The 18,149-nt window shown below is 44.5% G+C and overlaps 1 protein-coding gene across 3 annotated transcripts in view; it reads right to left on the bottom strand.

Moving 5' to 3' along the window:
- Window positions 1-18,149, bottom strand: part of SOCS7 (suppressor of cytokine signaling 7) — a 113,467-nt gene that overhangs the window by 56,342 nt on the left and 38,976 nt on the right. For 2 of the 3 annotated variants that reach the window (XM_077459399.1, XM_077459397.1), the window contains exons 2-6: window positions 4,371-4,435; window positions 4,173-4,277; window positions 3,907-4,008; window positions 1,981-2,111; window positions 1,722-1,890 (exon numbers count right to left, since the gene is read on the bottom strand). In XM_077459399.1, the coding sequence (XP_077315525.1) occupies window positions 1,722-1,890; window positions 1,981-2,111; window positions 3,907-4,008; window positions 4,173-4,277; window positions 4,371-4,435 (572 nt within the window). The remainder of the gene's footprint in view (window positions 1-1,721; window positions 1,891-1,980; window positions 2,112-3,906; window positions 4,009-4,172; window positions 4,278-4,370; window positions 4,436-18,149) is intronic. The other variant, XM_077459400.1, reaches the window with a different exon arrangement.

Here is an 18,149-nt window from a genome sequence, read left to right on the forward strand (position 1 = left end):
TCCACTTGCCACGGCACCTGCCACAAGTTGTGGACTGTCCACTTGCCACGTCACCTGCCACAAGTTGTGGACTGTCCACTTGCCACGTCACCTGCCAAGTTGTGGACTGTCCACTTGCCACGTCACCTGCCAAGTTGTGGACTGTCCACTTGCCACGTCACCTGCCAAGTTGTGGATTGTCCACTTGCCACGTCACCTGCCAAGTTGTGGATTGTCCACTTGCCACGTCACCTGCCAAGTTGTGGATTGTCCACTTGCCACGTCACCTGACAAGATGTGGATTGTCCACTTGCCACGTCACCTGCCACATCACTTACCACAAGTTGTGGATTGTCCACTTACAACGTCACCTGCCACAAGTTGTGGATTGTCCACTTGCCACCTAACTTGCCCCATCACCTGCCACGTCACCTGCCACAAGTTGTGGATTGCCAATTGCCACGTCACCTGCCACAAGTTGTGGATTGTCCACTTGCAATTGCAATTGTTTAAAATATTTTTTTAATGGTTTTTCATCATTTGCCATCATTTTTGAGATTTTTAATGTAAAAAAAAAAATAGGTCACCTTTAAAAACGCTTATAAACGAAAACGCGGCAAAACGTGGTACCGGTGTTTTGCATCTGAACCCATTTTTTTTGCTTCTGAAAAAACGAGGTTAAACGCAACTGCATAAAAATGGCAAAAAACGAGACTGTGTACATGGACACATAGGATAACATTGAATGAGTTCAGGGGCAGTTGAAAAAAGTGTCCAACTGCCTCTGAACACATGTTTAACAGCGTTTTGTGTGCATGAAGCCTTTATCGTGATGGCAGACAACTGAGTTGGTACGTGTGGTGATGAAGTTTCTTGTGAATGAAGGTGAAAAACCTGTGGACATCTTAGAAGACTTCAAGCACAATACGCTTAGCCGCAGATAAACATTTAAATGGTGTAAACCATTTTAAAGTCATACATCAATCAGTAACGATCCAGGCCGTGGTGTTTCCCAGATCACAGCAGTTATTCCTCTGAACATTCAGCATGTGGAAAGCCTAATCCTGGATCATCGAAGCATAACCTGTCATGAAATTGCACAGGAGACAAATCTTTCTTTGGGAACTGTGAACACTACCAACAGCCTATATTACTGTCATATGCCAAGTGATATGCATATGTGTCTGCGGAAAAAACGACCTGGTTTGATCACCAAGTTCATACTGTTACTCCAGGACAACAAGCTCACACTGCTCACCGCACTACGTGCACATTAAAGCAACATGGCTGGGAGGCATTGCCACATCTCCCTTATAGCCAGAGCCTCGCTCCGAGTGATTTCCACCCGTTTAGACTCCTAATAAGAGTTCCCCAGAGGTCAGCCTTTCAGCACTGATGTTGACGTGAAGCAGGCTGTTTTAGGACGGTTCAGGCGTACTGACAAATCTTTCTATCCCAAAGCTTTCCAGGCATTAAACGCTGGGATGAGTGTATAAATGTAGCAGGGGAGCAAGTTGAAAAATAAATGCAATTTCCACTCCATAAAATCAGTTGGTTTATAATATAAACTCAAAAGTCCCGGCTTGACTTCAACGCCCCTCATATTACATTACTCATAATTTTTATTTTATTTTTACTTATCCGGTAATCATTTGAGCCAAATTTTTAAATGGCATAACATTCTAAATCATTGTTTTTCTGCTACTTCTATGAACAGAGGTTTATAAAGTGGATATTCTCACCTCGATAATGCTCCATGCGTGTGTGGTGAGTGATGCCCTGTGAGCGAAAGCTTAAGCTCAGGATATAGCGGGGATCAGAGCTGTCTCTTACTAGGAATGAGCCATCAGGTTTCCCCTTTAGCTTCATCTCTGCATCCTCCCAGTTCATGGGTCCCCAATACCAGCCACACTGCATGGAGAGAGAGCAATAATTATATTAGTTATAACTGACATTTAAACGCAAAGGGCATGTTAAAAGCTGGTCAGAAACACGCTTTACCTTCTCCAGTTCTCGTAAACTAGCAGCAAAGCTACTGGGATCCTGGCGTAAGATGGGACACTGTAAGGGTTGCACAAGAGGAACAGGAGTGCATTCAGATGGCCGAATGGGAACTACTTGTGGTAGTGGGTCTGAAATGGAGAAAAACACAAGCAATTCTAGATGAACATCAAACTTGCAAACGTTTTGTACCCTAATGGAAAAAGGCCATGTCCTATCAACCAAGCGGACAATTCTCTAACCAAGGGATTTATTTCTAGCAACATAATCCACCTGGTTGCCTGCTGCCTAGCTTCTGCATAGCCTGCTCCCCTTTCTAATCCTCATGAAGCCTAGGCCCTCCAGGCCAATCTGAAAACCGGAGGGGAGTGGTGAACTCCTATTCAGCAAATTCTAGGCTGACTGAAGCTAGAAATGCTTAGCTGAGCAATTGTGGGTTCAGAGATGACAGAATTTGAGCGACAACAGCAAGATACTCTGGGGTTGATTTACTAAAACTGGAGAGTGCAAAAACGGGAGCAGCTCTGCACAGAAACCAATCAGCCTCACCATACACAGCTTCACCAATTTTTCACTCTCAAGTTTTAATAAGGATCCATTCACATGTGTGTGACTTGTCATGCAACTTTGGACAACGTCACATGACAAGTCGCAGCCCACTGTTTTCAATGGCATCCATTCTGGGTAATTCAATAAAGCATTAAAGTCGCTTTTCTGGCCATAGTTTCCTTTAGAACTGTGCCCAATTAAGGCAAGCACATGTGCCAGTTTCAATAACATCACTGCTGTGCACCAAATTCAGGTAGTTCTAACTACCGTTACTTTAAGAACCTGTCATTATGGCAGTGATGGATTCATAAAAAATTACTGCCAGTTCAGCAAACTGGAGGTAAATAAGACCAGCTCTGAGCTGGTGTACAAAAAGTATGCCAGACTTATTCAGCTAAACATAAACAAAGGGGCTGGAAATACTGGTGATATCATTACCTAAATATGGCAATTTGGGAAATTACTTGAGTCACTGTGTGGGCGGAGTGAGACTAGTTCCACATCGGGTCTGCCATACATTTGATTGACAGCAGATGCCCATGTGCAGATTCAAAAGTTGCTAATGGGCTGAAGCTATGGATCCACCCACTACCATGCACTGACAAACAGCAGCAAGGTAGACCTTATGGGGAGCTAATCTCTCAGTTCTCCATCACACTCTGCCCACTACACTACAAAATTCCATAGCCACACGCCTGTCAGTGGAAAGGACGCAATGGTCAGGGAGGGAGCACACTAAGAAAGGAGTGTATAATATGGACACACCAACCTCTGTGCTGGCTACCAACAGGTTCATGTACCTTTTCCATAGAAATTGTAAATTTCACCTCCCCCCCATCTTCACAGTCTAAGTTTTTTTCAAATCACAAAGTAAAAAGTAAATAATAAAAAAAAAAAAGTATTCAGAGGAAAGCTGTGTCTTCACTAATCTAAAGCTGTCAATACACTGTTCCAGTGTCAGAGTTCCTCTTGGCCACCTTCCACCCAACATCCCTCCAATTAAAAATTGAAAGAGTTGGGTGAAAAAAAAAATGTCAAACCGTGGCAGCATCCAACCAGAGGCAGCCACTGTAAAAATATTAGTAAATGTGCAGCTTTAAATAAATTACTGCCTGGTGATGTAGTACCATATGAAACCCTGGTTCTGGAACTTCCAGTTATAAAGGGACAACATTATATCCCTGTCTGCCAACAGCGCTCCTGTGTTGCCACCAGCCTTGTAATTTAGTTGTGGTTCACATCTACTTTTACAGTAAATGATAGAAATAGCAAGTGGACGGTGTTCTAATAAAAGTGAGAACATAAAAAAAATCATTAGAACCATAAATGGATTTGCATTTTTTTAAAAATTATTTTCAGAGTATGTTAAATGCTGACCTGGAGCGTGAGGTGGTGGTGGTGGGGGCAGTGGGAAGGATTGCAGAGACGAGGTCATGGGGCCCACTAGAACAGATGCTGGTTGGATGCCTCCAATGTCATCTGGAATAAACAACATGCCGTAATGTACACAACATGCAGGGTTTATCACTAGAATGAACATGGAATCACGTAGAATTAAATAAATCTCGGAATATCCCTATCCAGGATTTTATTTATTATCCCAGTAGATAACCTTCCCTTACAGAGGTGAGGAAATGTATTACCTAAAAGGCTGAGGCTTCTGCGAGGAGGTGGAGGTGGAGTTGGTGGGTGGGTAGAGCATGATCCCCGGTGAGAAATGTCTACATCCACAAGTGACACTGTTTCACCTGTAAGAGAGGGATTGCGTGTTGTGTGTAACATTAACACTAAGTCCATGCAAAGCCTTTTTGCTACTTCAAGAATTGAAAGTTACCACTTACCAGTGAAGAGGGGACTGAAAGAAACTGGAGAGAAGGCACTTTGAGTTCTGGTTAAACGGGGTTTCCTGTAAACAAAAGCATACTACTAAGAAACAGACAAAGCCAGGTTATGCCATTCAGTATAGAACATCAAACATTTTCAGGAGTACAATCTGAACATCACTTACTCATCATAGCTCAGCTGCAGGGCTGAACAACAAAAGGCATCAGTGGTACGAATTTTTCAGCAAGCAGAAAAAATGACCAAAAAGGCCTCACTGACTATGCTGCTCAATATACATCTACAAAAGGAGGGAAACTGATAAATATTCCTGAAACCTCTTTATTTAGCAACTGTGACCACATTGAAATATTACCATATTCTTAACCACTTCAATACCAGGTGCTTCCACCCCCTTCCTATCCAGACCAATTTTCAGCTTTAAGCACGGTCACACTTTTACGGTTGAGTGGTCATGCAACACTGTCCCTATATGAAATTTGAATATTTTTTTTCACACAAATAGAGCTTTCTTTTGATGGAATTTAATCCCTACTGGGCTAAATTTTTTGCTAAACAAAACAAAAATACATCTTTTTCTTAGTTTCTGTTATAACATTCTGCATATAATCTCTTTCTTCATACATTTTCACCCTTTTCACACCAGGGTGTTTTGCGGGCGCTATAGCGTTAGCGGCGACGCAATGGGCGGTGTGGTGTGAAAGGGGTCTTAGGGCAAACTGTATTCGGCTACATTTTTTTGGGCGAAAATAACCCAAATCCGTTTTTTTAGTCTTTAGGAAGGTTATAGAGACCACAAACTATGGTAAAATATATATTTTACCATTTCCACAAAGGGGTCATTTGGGGGGTATGCCAGAACAGTACAAATACCCCCCAAATGACCCCCTTTGTGGAAAGTAGACAGTCCAAGGCATTTAGCAAGAGGCATGGCGATTTTTTTGAAGTTCTAATTCTTTGTCACAATTTTTTGGAAAATGAAGAAATTGTGAAATTTCTTTTAATTTTTACATACTGTCACTAGTGCAGTACAGCATCATCATATAATTGGTGTGGCTCTCTCTGCTGTGTCTAGTGAAAACGGCGGGTGACAGATCCCGCTGCGGCCTGTGGCACACACGCAAGGAGCATCCCGGGAGGACATCATATGACATTTACCTGAAACAGTGAATGCCCTGCTAGGCATTATCTACAGGCCCGGCAGGAACTGGTTTAACAAGCAGTTAAGTTGTTTTAAAATATTGCAGTCTCTAGTGTAAAAAAAAAAAAAAAAAAAATATATGGATGAATACAACACAGGATGCAGTAGTGAAGTAAAAGCCCCCAGCAGTGAACCAGGTTTCTGACATTCTAGGAAATGGTGGGATACCAGTGTCTCTTTAAGCAAGTAAAGATTTGACTCTGACTGTCTGAAATATAATAAATCAACATGTTTATTTACAGAGTGCTGGTGTTTTATCATTTTTACTCTAGAAGATGGGTTAGGGCCGGTTCACACTGCGGGCGATGCGAGGCGACACCGACTTGCCTCGCCGCGACCTGCCGCGACCTCAGCGGCAACTTGCAAATGACTTCTGTATAGAAGTCAATGCAAGTCGCCCCGAGGTCGCCCGAAAGTAGTACAGGAACCTTTTTTCTGAGTCGGAGCGACTCGAGTCGCTCCTCTCAGAATGGTTCCATTGTACAGAACGGGGGCGACTTGTCAGATCGCGGTGAGGCAAGTCGTGTCGCCTCGCATCGCCCGCAGTGTGAACCGGCCCTTACTTTAAAACAAGCACTTGCTGACTGTAAATTGAGGCTGCATCACTTCACAGGGCCTGCAGCTAGAGGCCTTATTTATGCCACAGCAGTCAGAGCTGTAGGTAGCATGTATACATGTAGTAGACAGCGCTGTGCTCCGTCATCGATACAGGGATTTCCTGTCTGCTGCCAGAACAAAATCAGTTTGTATTTATTAATAAATGCAAGACTTTCTCTGATTGGCGGTGGAAAGGTGGAGGTGGAGAGGCCAAGCTCTGATTTTGCTCTGGCAGCAGACTGGATAGCAGTGTTGTATGCTTTATTTAACGGATGCTACATACAGTTTATACAGCGCTAACAGTGGCTAAATCAATTAGTAAATAATTTGTTTGGGCCACTTGGTATAAAAATTATTTAAAGTGAAGGTTAACACAGAGTTAAGATTTAAAGTGGATGTGTATCTCAGTATAATTCTGAATCCCACGTGTTAATAAACTGTGAATGATTTTTGCTTGTAGATGCTTCAAGAAACCCTTTTTTCAGTGAAAGTGCTGGTTCTGTCCTGTACTCTGTGTGGTCAGGGCATCACAAGGATAAAGCCCCGTATACATGGGGCCCGTGTGTATGGCAGCCATTACGGCTTCTGTCGAAGGGGCATTACCAGAAAAGGTCTGCTGGTCGGCATTCCAATCAGCCCTCTTAGCCATAGCTGAGAGGGCTGACCAGTGTGTTAAGGCCAATGTCAGAATACAATTATAATAAAATGTAAGCTGCTTTCTTACTAAAGGACAACTATAGTACACCATACCATCTGCCCAAAACTCATGAACGCTTAGTCGATCCACCTGGGCGCCACACAGTAGCAGACATGGAAAGTATTACCAACTACTTCATCTATATTGACTACTTCCTTCAACCTCTAGTCCAACAACTACCAGCATATATTCGAGACAGCATCTGTCTTCTTGATACCCTAAAGATCTATCCCTGGGAAAGTATTCAGAGATCACCCCTTTTTTGCTTCACTAAATTATTTCGTTTGATGCCAAGGTAAACATACAGACCCAAGGCATGGCCATGGGAGCAAATTTTGCCCCTAGCTATGCCAACCTGGCGATGGACTTTTGTGGAAGACAACTCCATCTAGAAGGATAACCCCTATGCCAAGAACATCGTCTACTACAGATGATACATCGATGACGTAGTCATCATTTGGAATGGATCAAGATCGCTGGTAGAATACTTTGTCTCATACTGCAACTCCAACCAGCTTGGCCTCTCCTTCACACACCTGTGACCCAGAAAGATTAGCCTTTCTGGACCTTGAGCTATGTCACACAAACTACAATATATTCTATGAACTACACCAAACCCACATCGGGCAACTCCTATCTACATTTTAAGAGCTGCTATCATCCAAGATGGACAGCCAACATACCGAAGAGCCAATTTTGTAGACTTTGACATAACTGCATGTGCAAGGACTACATTCTTCAGGATACCCTTTTCAAACAAACATAATACCACACGCAACACAGGAGAATGTAACACATCTTTAAATAGCATTGGAGCATACTCCAAGAATATCCCCACTGACAATCATCAATTCCAGACAAGCCCAAAATTTCCTACAGACGAGCTCGCATCATCAAGAGAAACATTGCTCCTAGCACACTAAAAAATGCAAAACCACCTATACGACCCGCCCTTACCTTCTTGTCCATCAAGGGCATGTACCAGTGCTGCAAATACAACTGCCTTACCTGTAAACATGTCCAGAATGGTCAAAAAGAATTTATGACCAAGGACAAGACCTACATCTTTAATGATATTTATAACCTCTCCACCAAATTCACCATTTATCGTCTTTCCTGCCCATGTGACCTACTTTTATCAGACATTTTCTAGAATTTCACTATCAACAATCCACAGGCCTTAGAGTTTGAGTGTTGGAAACCATCTGCAAGAGCCTTCCAAAATCTGAAGGGTTCTGGCACCTTTGCACAAGAGAAACTTTTTGGATATACACTCTGGGAAGTATGGCACCAGGAGGCCTGAACGAGGATCTCTAGGTTCACTCTGTCTTATAAACCATTTCTCAGCATAAAGTCATCTAGAGCCTAATCCACTGGCCTATCTTATAATCATTTTCATAATTTCAATTATCTTAACACATTCACACTACTTATATCTACATTGATACATATGTCTTGATCTCTCTGTATACACACATGTGTACATGTGTATGCATTCAAAATTGTCTATACAGAATTTTCCCACTTTCAAAAGAGCCTTTATGGCCACCTTCTGTATCTGCCTGAGTCTAATCAATTTGTGCTGTACTTATCCCCTTTTTTGGATCATCTATGACAAATATTCACCATTAGAGGACCAGCCCCATATCCATCATTCAAGTAGTTCCAGTCCCCTCTATACCAAATATCTCTTTCCCATCATTCCATATAACCTACTAAGAATAGAATATTCATTCTTAAAGCCATTTTTTATTCCCAGTATCCATATACACCACACATCCCCCTCTGCCGTTTTCGCTGCACTAAAATTACCTTCTGACCACCGTAGCAGCTCACAAATGACACAGGGTAATGTAGTTCCTCCCTCCTCCATGTCACCATATGAATACTGCCTCATTCCATCGTGATGTTATTACTGCCCGAAGGAGCATGCATTCTCTGAACGTGAGCATGTTGGCCCTGTGACCCAAAATCCAGTGACGTCATAGCCGATGGGGAGAAGACTGCCAGTTTGACTCAGAGCCTTGACGCTATGGCCTAGCGAGACAGCAACACCCCACACTGCAGGCTATCTTGATCAGGACTACACAGCGAGCCTCCCCTTGTGACTAGCAATTTTAACTCTTACCCCGTGAGTTAATTCTTATTTAAATTTTTTTGTCTTAATAAATTCATCATTAATCATTTAATATACTGCACTCAGATGAACGCCGCTGTTCTCCACATTATATACAATTATATTAACCTTCTATGAGGAGGTGAGCTGGCAGCTAGATGAAGGAAGGCTGCTAGACATAGTGTATCTGGATTTTGCAAAGGCATTTGATATAGTTCCCCATAAACGTTTACTATACAAGCTAAAGCCTGTTGGCATGGACCAAAAGGGGGAGAACCTGGATTGAAAACTGGCTACAAGGGCAGATTCAGAGGGTAGTGATAAATTAGGAGTACTCAGAACAGTCCAATGTGGAAAGCAGGGTCAATCAGGATTCTGTCCTGGGACCAATCCTATTTAATTTATTCATAAATGATCTGGAAAACGGGATAAACAGCTCAATCTCAGTATTTGCGGAATGATACTAAGCCAAGCAGGGCAATAGCTTCTCTGCAGGATGTGGAAACCTTGCAAGATGATCTGAATTAATTGGGTGGGGAACTACACGGCAAATGAGATTTGATGTAAAAAAATGTAAAATCATGCATTTAGGTGGCAAAAACATGAATGCAAGCAACTCACTAGGGGGACAAAGCTAATAAAGTGACTGGAGGATCTTAGCTACGAGGAAATATTACAAGCACTGAACTTATTCTCTCTGGAGAAGAGATGCTTGGGAGGAGATATGATTTCACTGTACAAATACAATACTCATGACTCCACAATAGGGATAAACCTTTTCCGCAAAAGAGCATTTAAAAGAGACTTGGGGCCATTCACTAAAATTAGGGGAGAATCGATTTAAACGGAAACTGCGTAGAGGGATCTGGTTCTTTACAGTAAGATTGTGGGGGCAATAGGCGGTGAGACAACCCCCCTCTCCCCTTTGGCTTACCGGAGGAGCTGCTGCTCGGCTGGAGGAAGAGGAAGTATTCGACTCCTGACAACGCAGTTTCCAGCATGAGGCGGTGAGCAGGGGATCCTTGAACCCACAATCCTGGACCTGCAACAGCACCCTGCCAGTAAAAACTTTATAGTCTTACTACCAAAAAGTACTGGATCCCAGGGTCCAGGTCGCTAAAAAGAAGCATTCACAGGTAAAATCTAATTTCTTCGTTTGAGGCCCAGGTACCATTCAATCTGTCCAAAAATAACACACCTTGAATGGATCCAGTCAGCATGGCTAGCCCCAGCAAGGATTGCTCCAGTGGAGCTCAGCACAGCACATCTTTACTCGTGACCAACAGATTAGACACTGGCGAAAAAACTGGGGTGTTCCCAGTAGTGGGAGAGTTTATATAGGGAGTGCATTTTTAGTCTTAGGGCGTGCCAGTGTCCATCACCTGAAGGTGGCCTATAACCCACATAGTAACTATGGCTGTGTCCCCTGATGTATGAAAATAAAATGCATTAATTACTGTATAAATGACAGTGGCTGGGAAGGGGTAAACACTAGGGGTGATTAAGGGGTTAAATGTGAGAGAGAGAGAGAGAGAGAGAGAGAGAGAGAGAGAGAGAGAGAGAGAGAGAGAGAGAGAGAGAGAGAGAGAGAGAGAGAGAGAGAGAGAGAGAGAGAGAGAGAGAGAGAGAGAGAGAGAGAGAGAGAGAGAGAGAGAGAGAGAGAGAGAGAGAGAGAGAGAGAGAGAGAGAGAGAGAGAGAGAGAGAGAGAGAGAGAGAGAGAGAGAGAGAGAAGAGAGAGAGAGAGAGAGAGAGAGAGAGAGAGAGAGAGAGAGAGAGAGAGAGAGAGAGAGAGAGAGAGAGAGAGAGAGAGAGAGAGAGAGAGATCACTCTGTACTTACCCATCAGAACAGGGATCGGTTTATGTAGATTGACAAATCTCTGTTCTGGCTCTCTGTGGGGCGATTGCGGGTGGCCGGCAGACATCGTGGCCGCCGGTCACGTGCATCAGGCTGCCCCGCCGTGCTGGTCAGCAAGCAGTTAAAGGATCACTAAACCCACATCATAAAGAACTATCAAATGCTGTTTATACTCAATCACTAAGAGCTTTGCTTTCTGTATTGTGCAAAAAAAAAAAAAACGGGTTAATCCCGCTGCTATCTCCACCTTCTGTCCAAGTTCTCAATTCAGCTCAGGATTTTGCAGCTGCTGTGGCAACACTGCACATGCTCCATTTTCAGTGAGTTTCAATGCTGAGCATTTCCTTGCCATCACATCTGAGCAGCCCATGTGACTATAGAGTCACACATGTGGGCGCACACAGTGGTAAATGACAGCCCACTCCCTCCCTCCTCCTCCATGCCCACTAACCAGCTAAACACATGGGGGTGGGATATAACATGGAGATTAAAGTGTTACTAAACCGAGGACCCTGCATTCACGATATCTGTTCTGCCACAGTACAGAGCATGGAAATGCAATGTAAACTGCCAAATACCTTTACGCAGCAACAGTATAAAGCAGTCATGTGACATCTATCAGTGTCTGGTTAACGCTTGTAGGAGGAATTTTCTGACTGACCTAAGACTTCAAGACCCCCTGACCCCCTTGTCTGGACTGTGCTGATCAGCTTCTGCCATGATTGGACACAGCAGAAGATGATCAGCAGGTGCCAGCCAACAGATGTCCGTGGGCATCCCCTGATCATCGAGGAGAGGCTGGAGGGAGCCAACATCCCCTACTGGGACCAAGCATTCAAATCCCGTTGGCACTCTTTTCCAGAGGGGACACTGAGGACTAGGATACACCTAAAAACCCGGAACATTCACTGCTATCAAGTCATTCACTGTTAGTTACCACTCTACTATGCAGCCAGCTTGCCGAGGATAGGGAGACCGCCAGGTTTTTATAGTGCTAGGCACCCCCATATACTACCCAATAATGGTTTTAACCCCCTGATTGCCCCAAGTTAACCCTTTCACCAGTGATCACCGTATAAGTGTTACGGGTGACTCTGGTTAGTTAGTTTGCTTTTTATAGCATCAGGGCACCCACCATTTATTATCCAATAAAGGTTTAACCCCCTGATCACCCGGCGGGTGATATCAATTAGGTTTTAGGGTCAGGGTCTGCGTCGCCCCAGGCAGCGCTAGGTTAGTGCCAGTACCGCTAACACCCACGCGCAAAGCATATACCTCCCGTAGTGGTATAGAATCGGAACAGATCAATATCTGACTGATCAGATCTATAGTAGCGTCCCCAGCAGTTTAGGGTTCCAAAAAAACGCATTGTTAGCGGGATCAGCCCAGCTACCTGCGTTTTGCCCCTCTGCCCAGCCCACCCAAGTGCAGTATCGATCAATCACTGTCACTTACAAAACACTAAACACAAAACTGCAGCATTCGCAGAGTCAGGCCTGATCCCTGCGATCGCTAACAGTTTTTTGGTAGCGTTTTATATTTAAACCTGGAAGGCAGTGCTTGGTTTTCGGGGTGCCGTACGTGGCTAGACTGCCAAAAAGTCCCACATTTGTGGTATCCCCGTACTCAGGAGAAGCAGCAGAATATATTTTGGGGTGCAATTCCACATATAACTATGGCATGTGTGAGCAATATATCATTTAGTGACAACTTTTTGTAAACTTTTTTTTTTTGTGTCATTATTCAATCACTTGGGACAAAAAAAAAATATATATATATTCAATGGGCTCAACATGCCCCTCAGCAATTTCCTTGGGGTGTCTACTTTCCAAAATGGGGTAATTTGGGGGGGGGGGGGGGGGTTTGTACTGCCCTGCCAATTTAGCACCTCAAGAAATGAGATAGGCAGCTATAAATTAAAAGCTGTGTAAATTCCAGAAAATGTACTCTAGTTTGTAGACGCTATACACTTTTGCGCTAACCAATAAATATACGCTTATTGACATTTTGTTTTACTAAAGACATGTGGCTGAATTAAATTTTGCCCTAAATGTATGACTTAAAATGTGGTTTATTAAATTTTTCTTATAACAAAAAGTAGAAAATATATTTTTTTTCCCCAAAATTTTCGGTCTTTTTCCATTTATATCGCAAAAAATAAAAAATAAATCGCAGAGGCAATCAAATACCATCAAAAGAAAGCTCTATTTGTGGGAAGAAAAGGACGCAAATTTCATTTGGGTACAACATTGCATGACCAAGCAATTACCAGTTAAAGCAGTGCAGTGTGAAATTGTAAAAAGACCTCTGACAATTGGTCCGGGGCTGAAGTGGTTAAAATAATGGAGCAGGAACCATTTCCTTGCATTTTCAGGAGGTATATGCAAAACGTGGCTTGCAGAGCTGCACAAGTGTGAGCCAGGTAGGTCTTATGCTGAAAATTCAGCACCATGGAAAGCAGTTGATCAGCCTTATTGCAGAAAATGAACTTAGCATGTTACTTTTTAAAGCAAACCTGTATTAAGGTAAAGAATATCAAGGGCGTTGTAGAATAAAATAACACTTCACATATTAGTACAACATTTTATGAAACGCTTGTTTTTAGTGAAAAATACACACGGAGCGGTCTGCATTGGAAAAGGGTACCGTGTGTCTTCTGGTCCAATTCAGATGTGAATTCAGCCAAAAATTCGGACCTGATTCGCACCTGAATCTGTGAATAGGAATGCACAAGACTCCATGCTGTGACCTCCACATATGTGAAAAAGCCTAAAAAGGTAATTTTAATACAAACATAGTATAATAACCAATTTCTGATAAATATATAAAAATGGGATTACAAATATATTGAAACATTACATCAAGACTTAAAATTGCCTGTGCAATGGCGACAAAATTTGGTAGACAAATTTATTCATACAGTATACCAGGGCTCGACAATCCCCAGGCGCCAGGTCGCCAATGCGACCAGAAATCGCGACCTGGTGCCTAAACTGCCACCAGCCCACTCACTATAGATGCCCCAGACATGCAGCAGCATTAACACCGACTGCCGTCGTCCTCCACACTCAGCAGCGCCGCGCTGAGTGTGTGAAACTGACAAGCAATGGAGAGAGGAGGATCTGTCAGCCTGATGTCGGGGTGGGCGGGACCCGGCGGGGGTGGGCGGGTCCCGGCCGGGGTGGGGGCGGGACCCAGCAGCCATCAAACACCATCCAATAGGATCTGGGCGGGCCGCTACGTGTATGTGGTCCCGCCCCTTTTCTTAAGCAGCCCAATCGTTGACTGGTGTTTGATAGCTGCTGAGTCCCGCCCACCCTGGCCCGGGCCCCGCCCAACCCGGCCGAGTCCCCCCCCCCCCCACATCAGGCTAAAATCTGACATATCCGCCTCTCTGTTACTTGTCAGTTTCACACCCCGGCAGGGTCACGCCCATTCCGACATTAAGCTCAATTCTGACAGCTCCTCTGTTATATTTCAGTAACAGAGTGCTCCGTGTGAAACCTGCCAGTGCCAACCAGTGCCACCGCCAATCAGTGCCACCTGCCACCAATCAGTGCCACCTGCCACCAATCAGTGCCACCTGCCACCAATCAGTGCCACCTGCCACCAATCAGTGCCACCTGCTAGTGCCAACCAGTGCCCCCTCCAATCAATACCACCTGCAACCAACCAGTGCCACCTGCCACCGCCAATCAGTGCCAACCAGCGCCACCTGCCAGCACCAGTGCCACCTGCCAGTGCCACCTGCCAGTGCCAACCAGTGCCACCGCCAATCAATACCACCTGCCACCACCAACCAGTGCCACCTGCTACCAACCAGTGCCACTGCCAATCAGTGCCACCTGCCACCGCCAACCAATGGCACCTGCCAGTGCCACCACCAATCAGTGCCACCTGCCAGCGGCAACCAGTGCCATCTGCCACCGCCAATCAGTGCCAACGCCAATCAGTGCCACCTGCCACTGCCAACCAGTGCCACTGTCAATCAATACCACCTGCAACCACCACCCAGTGCCACCTGCCACCACCCAGTGCCAATCAGTGCCACCTGCCAGTGCCGAGTGTCACCGTCAATCGGTGCCACCTGCCAATCATTGGCACCTGCCACCGCAAATCAGTGCCACCACCAACCAGTGCCACCTGCCAGTGCCACCACCTACCAATGCCACCTGCGAACACCAACCAGTGCCACTGCCAATCAGTGCCATCTGCCAGTGACAACTAGTGCCACCGCCAACCAGGGCCACCTGCCAATGCCAACCAGGGCCACCTGCCAATGCCAACCAGTGTCACCTGCCAATGCCAACCAGTGTCACCTGCCAATGCCAACCAGTGTCACCTGCCAATGCCAACCAGTGTCACCTGCCAATGCCATCTGGCAGTTCCACGTGCCTTCCAGTGGCAACCAGTGCCACCTGCCAGTGCCAGCCAGTTCCATCTGTTGCCAGCCTTACTCTTTCTGGTTAGCCCATACCCCTGATGTAACAGCGTTTCAATGGAGTTATTGACTGGGTGCTCCATTGTGAGTTAGGGATAGGGGGTGAAAATGAGTGGCCTTACCCCGGGAGCTGAAAAAAAAAATGGCTCCTAACTTTTTTAACTGGCTCCTAAATTCAAAGCAAATTTGTCAACCCCTGCAGTATACAATGCATTATAAGCACCTACAAGGGATCAGTTTGGAGTTTCCTGGAGCTAGAATTCCATATTTACATATAGGGTTGCACCGATACTAATACTAGTATTGGTGCAGATACAGAGTATTTGCCCGAGTACTTGCTCCGATGCTTTAGCCAATACCTGGACAGTCAGGGGGCGATTGGTGAGGCGGTGGGGGGAGTTACAAGCACCGATCCCCCTGTATAGGATTTCAATAAAGTAGTTTATAGCCGGTTTTCCTCCTCCACAGCTCCCAGCTGCTTTATTGAAGTCAATACGAGGGGGGGGGGGCGCAGTGCTTTTAACTCCCCCCCCCACTTCCGCACCGAACAGCCCCTGACTGTCCATGTGTCCTCCAACCCCTGATCTGGCCCACCCTCCCTGTCCCCCTTGTCAATCTTTCAGGATGGAGAGTGGAGGAAAGAGCCAGTAAATCTGGTCGGCTCCTTCAAATTCCAAATGAACAGAGTCAGTAATCACTAACTGTCCATTCATAACTGAGCATCGTAAACACTATGATACTTCAGTTTATGAAGTGGAGCCTCTGTCTCCTCTCCATTCATCTCCAGCGCAGCGCAGCTGAGGCTGCTGAGAAAGGGACAGGGGAATCTCTGTCCCCAGTCCCTTTCTGTGTCTCAAACGGAGATGTCAGGGGTCTGTTAAGACCCCTGATATCTCATCAAAGCCCCCCCACAGGGATTATATATAAAAATAAAGAATTGTAATAAATATGTAAAAGGTTAAACTAACGATAATTAAAACACACTGACACTGTCCACTCCCCCCCCCCCCCCCCCAAAAAAAAGCACTGTAAAAAAAAAAAAAAAAAAAAAATTGTAAAAAATAAACTGCTGAGACAGTCCACGAGCCATCAGTGCTGCATATTAGTGAAAAAATTTAATCGGCGAGTACTTGGAGGAGAAAAAAAATAAATAAATCGGTACAGCGCCTAGAGGAGATTCAGTTCGCATTGTGCGCTATACAAGTATTTCATTCATTCATTCACTTGTACTCGGTCTTAAAAAAAAAAGTGGTATCGGTGCAACCCTACTTACATAGTAAGTGAGGTTGAAAAAAGGCACAAGTCCAACCTATGTGTATGATTATATGTCAGTATTAGTTTGTATCTTCCTGTATGTTGTGGTAGTTCAGGTGCTTATCTAATAGTTTCTTGAAAAACTATCAATGCTGCCCGCTGAGACCACCGCCTGTGGAAGGGAATTCCACATCCTTGCCGCTCTTAAAGTAAAGAACCCTCTACGTAGTTTAAGGTTAAATATCTCTTTTCTTCTAATTTTAATGAGTGGCCACGAGCCTTGTTAAAGCGGGATTCCACTGCCGTTTTTTTTTTTACCTGTGTCACTGGTGGGCGATTCCTACGGTGTCTTTGCAGCCACGATCGGCGTCTTTTTAACCCCCGGCATGACGATTTCATTGCTAAGGAAAACTGTTAAAAAAGCAGTCCGGCGGTTTCCATTTTCACTGTGGGCGTTTGAAGCCCACAGGCATTTACTTTCTGGATGCGATGATGCTGAGCTCGCACATGCTCATTGAGTGTCCTCTTTGTTTTCCTTCCTCTTGCCTCATGTGCTATAGTGGTAATGGCAGATAGAGCTGCCTGCCCACTTTCAAAATGGCAATTTCGGCATGACTGTGTCCCCCACGGATTGCTGGGAAATAGCTAAAAAAAGTTCCCAGGGACCATTGCGAAGCCGATAAACACGCCTACTCCCACGGGAGGAGAGCCCGGAAGTCGGCATAAACATTAAAAATAAAAGGTAAATACTGCATATTATTTTATTTCAATGGTCATAACTGCATCTATGTTCCAAAGCCATTTGAATAAGATGAACTTGCAATTTTCTGTACAAAACCGCTTTAAACTCCCTTCCGCAAAAAAAAAAAAATAGGATTTTTATACTCACCGTAAAATCCTTTTCTCCAATGTTCATTGACGGACACAGCACCTTAATCTTATTCTTGGTTATATCTCCACCTTTAGGAGAGGACTAGGCAGAACACATAAACGAACCGTACCACCCAGGGGGTGGTCCTATTGGCTATAACCCCTCACTCTGCTCCCAGCAGCTCAGCTTGTCAAAAAGGAGTACAAACATAAATAGGAGGGGTGGGTGCTGTGTCCGAACATCAAAGAAAAGGATTTTACAGTGAGTACAAAAATCCTATTTTCTCTTTCATTCATTAACTTCATTCATTAGCTTGCTCCCCGATGGTGTCTTGCATGTGGATTTTGTGAACACAAGTGGATTTTTTGAACTAAAGTGGAGAGTTAACAACCAGGAGTTGTGCTTTGACTGCTTCTGCTTGACTGCTTCTGCTTGCAAGTGTTGTTTTTGGGGGTGTTTTATTTTCTCCCCTCCTTTATTTGATACATTTGCTAGCAGTTTTTAAAAGACCTTTTTTCTGACACTTTTTAAAAAGCATTTTTTTTTTCCCTCTTTCTTCCTGCCAATTTAGGGGATGGGTTAATTGTGCACAGGTGTATAAAAGGTAGTTATACAAACTCCTCCAGGAGCTTGCTCCCTGATGGTGTCTTGCATGTGGATTTTGTGAACACAAGTGGAGAGTTAACAACCAGGAGTTGAAAACAGTTGTTAAGACAGGAGTCTCTAACCTCTATCCTACCTCCA

This window comes from Lithobates pipiens, unplaced genomic scaffold, assembly GCF_037356315.1.
Source record: "Lithobates pipiens isolate NorthernLeopardFrog02 unplaced genomic scaffold, aLitPip1_a1.2 Scaffold_28, whole genome shotgun sequence".
In the NCBI taxonomy this organism is placed as follows: domain Eukaryota; kingdom Metazoa; phylum Chordata; class Amphibia; order Anura; family Ranidae; genus Lithobates; species Lithobates pipiens.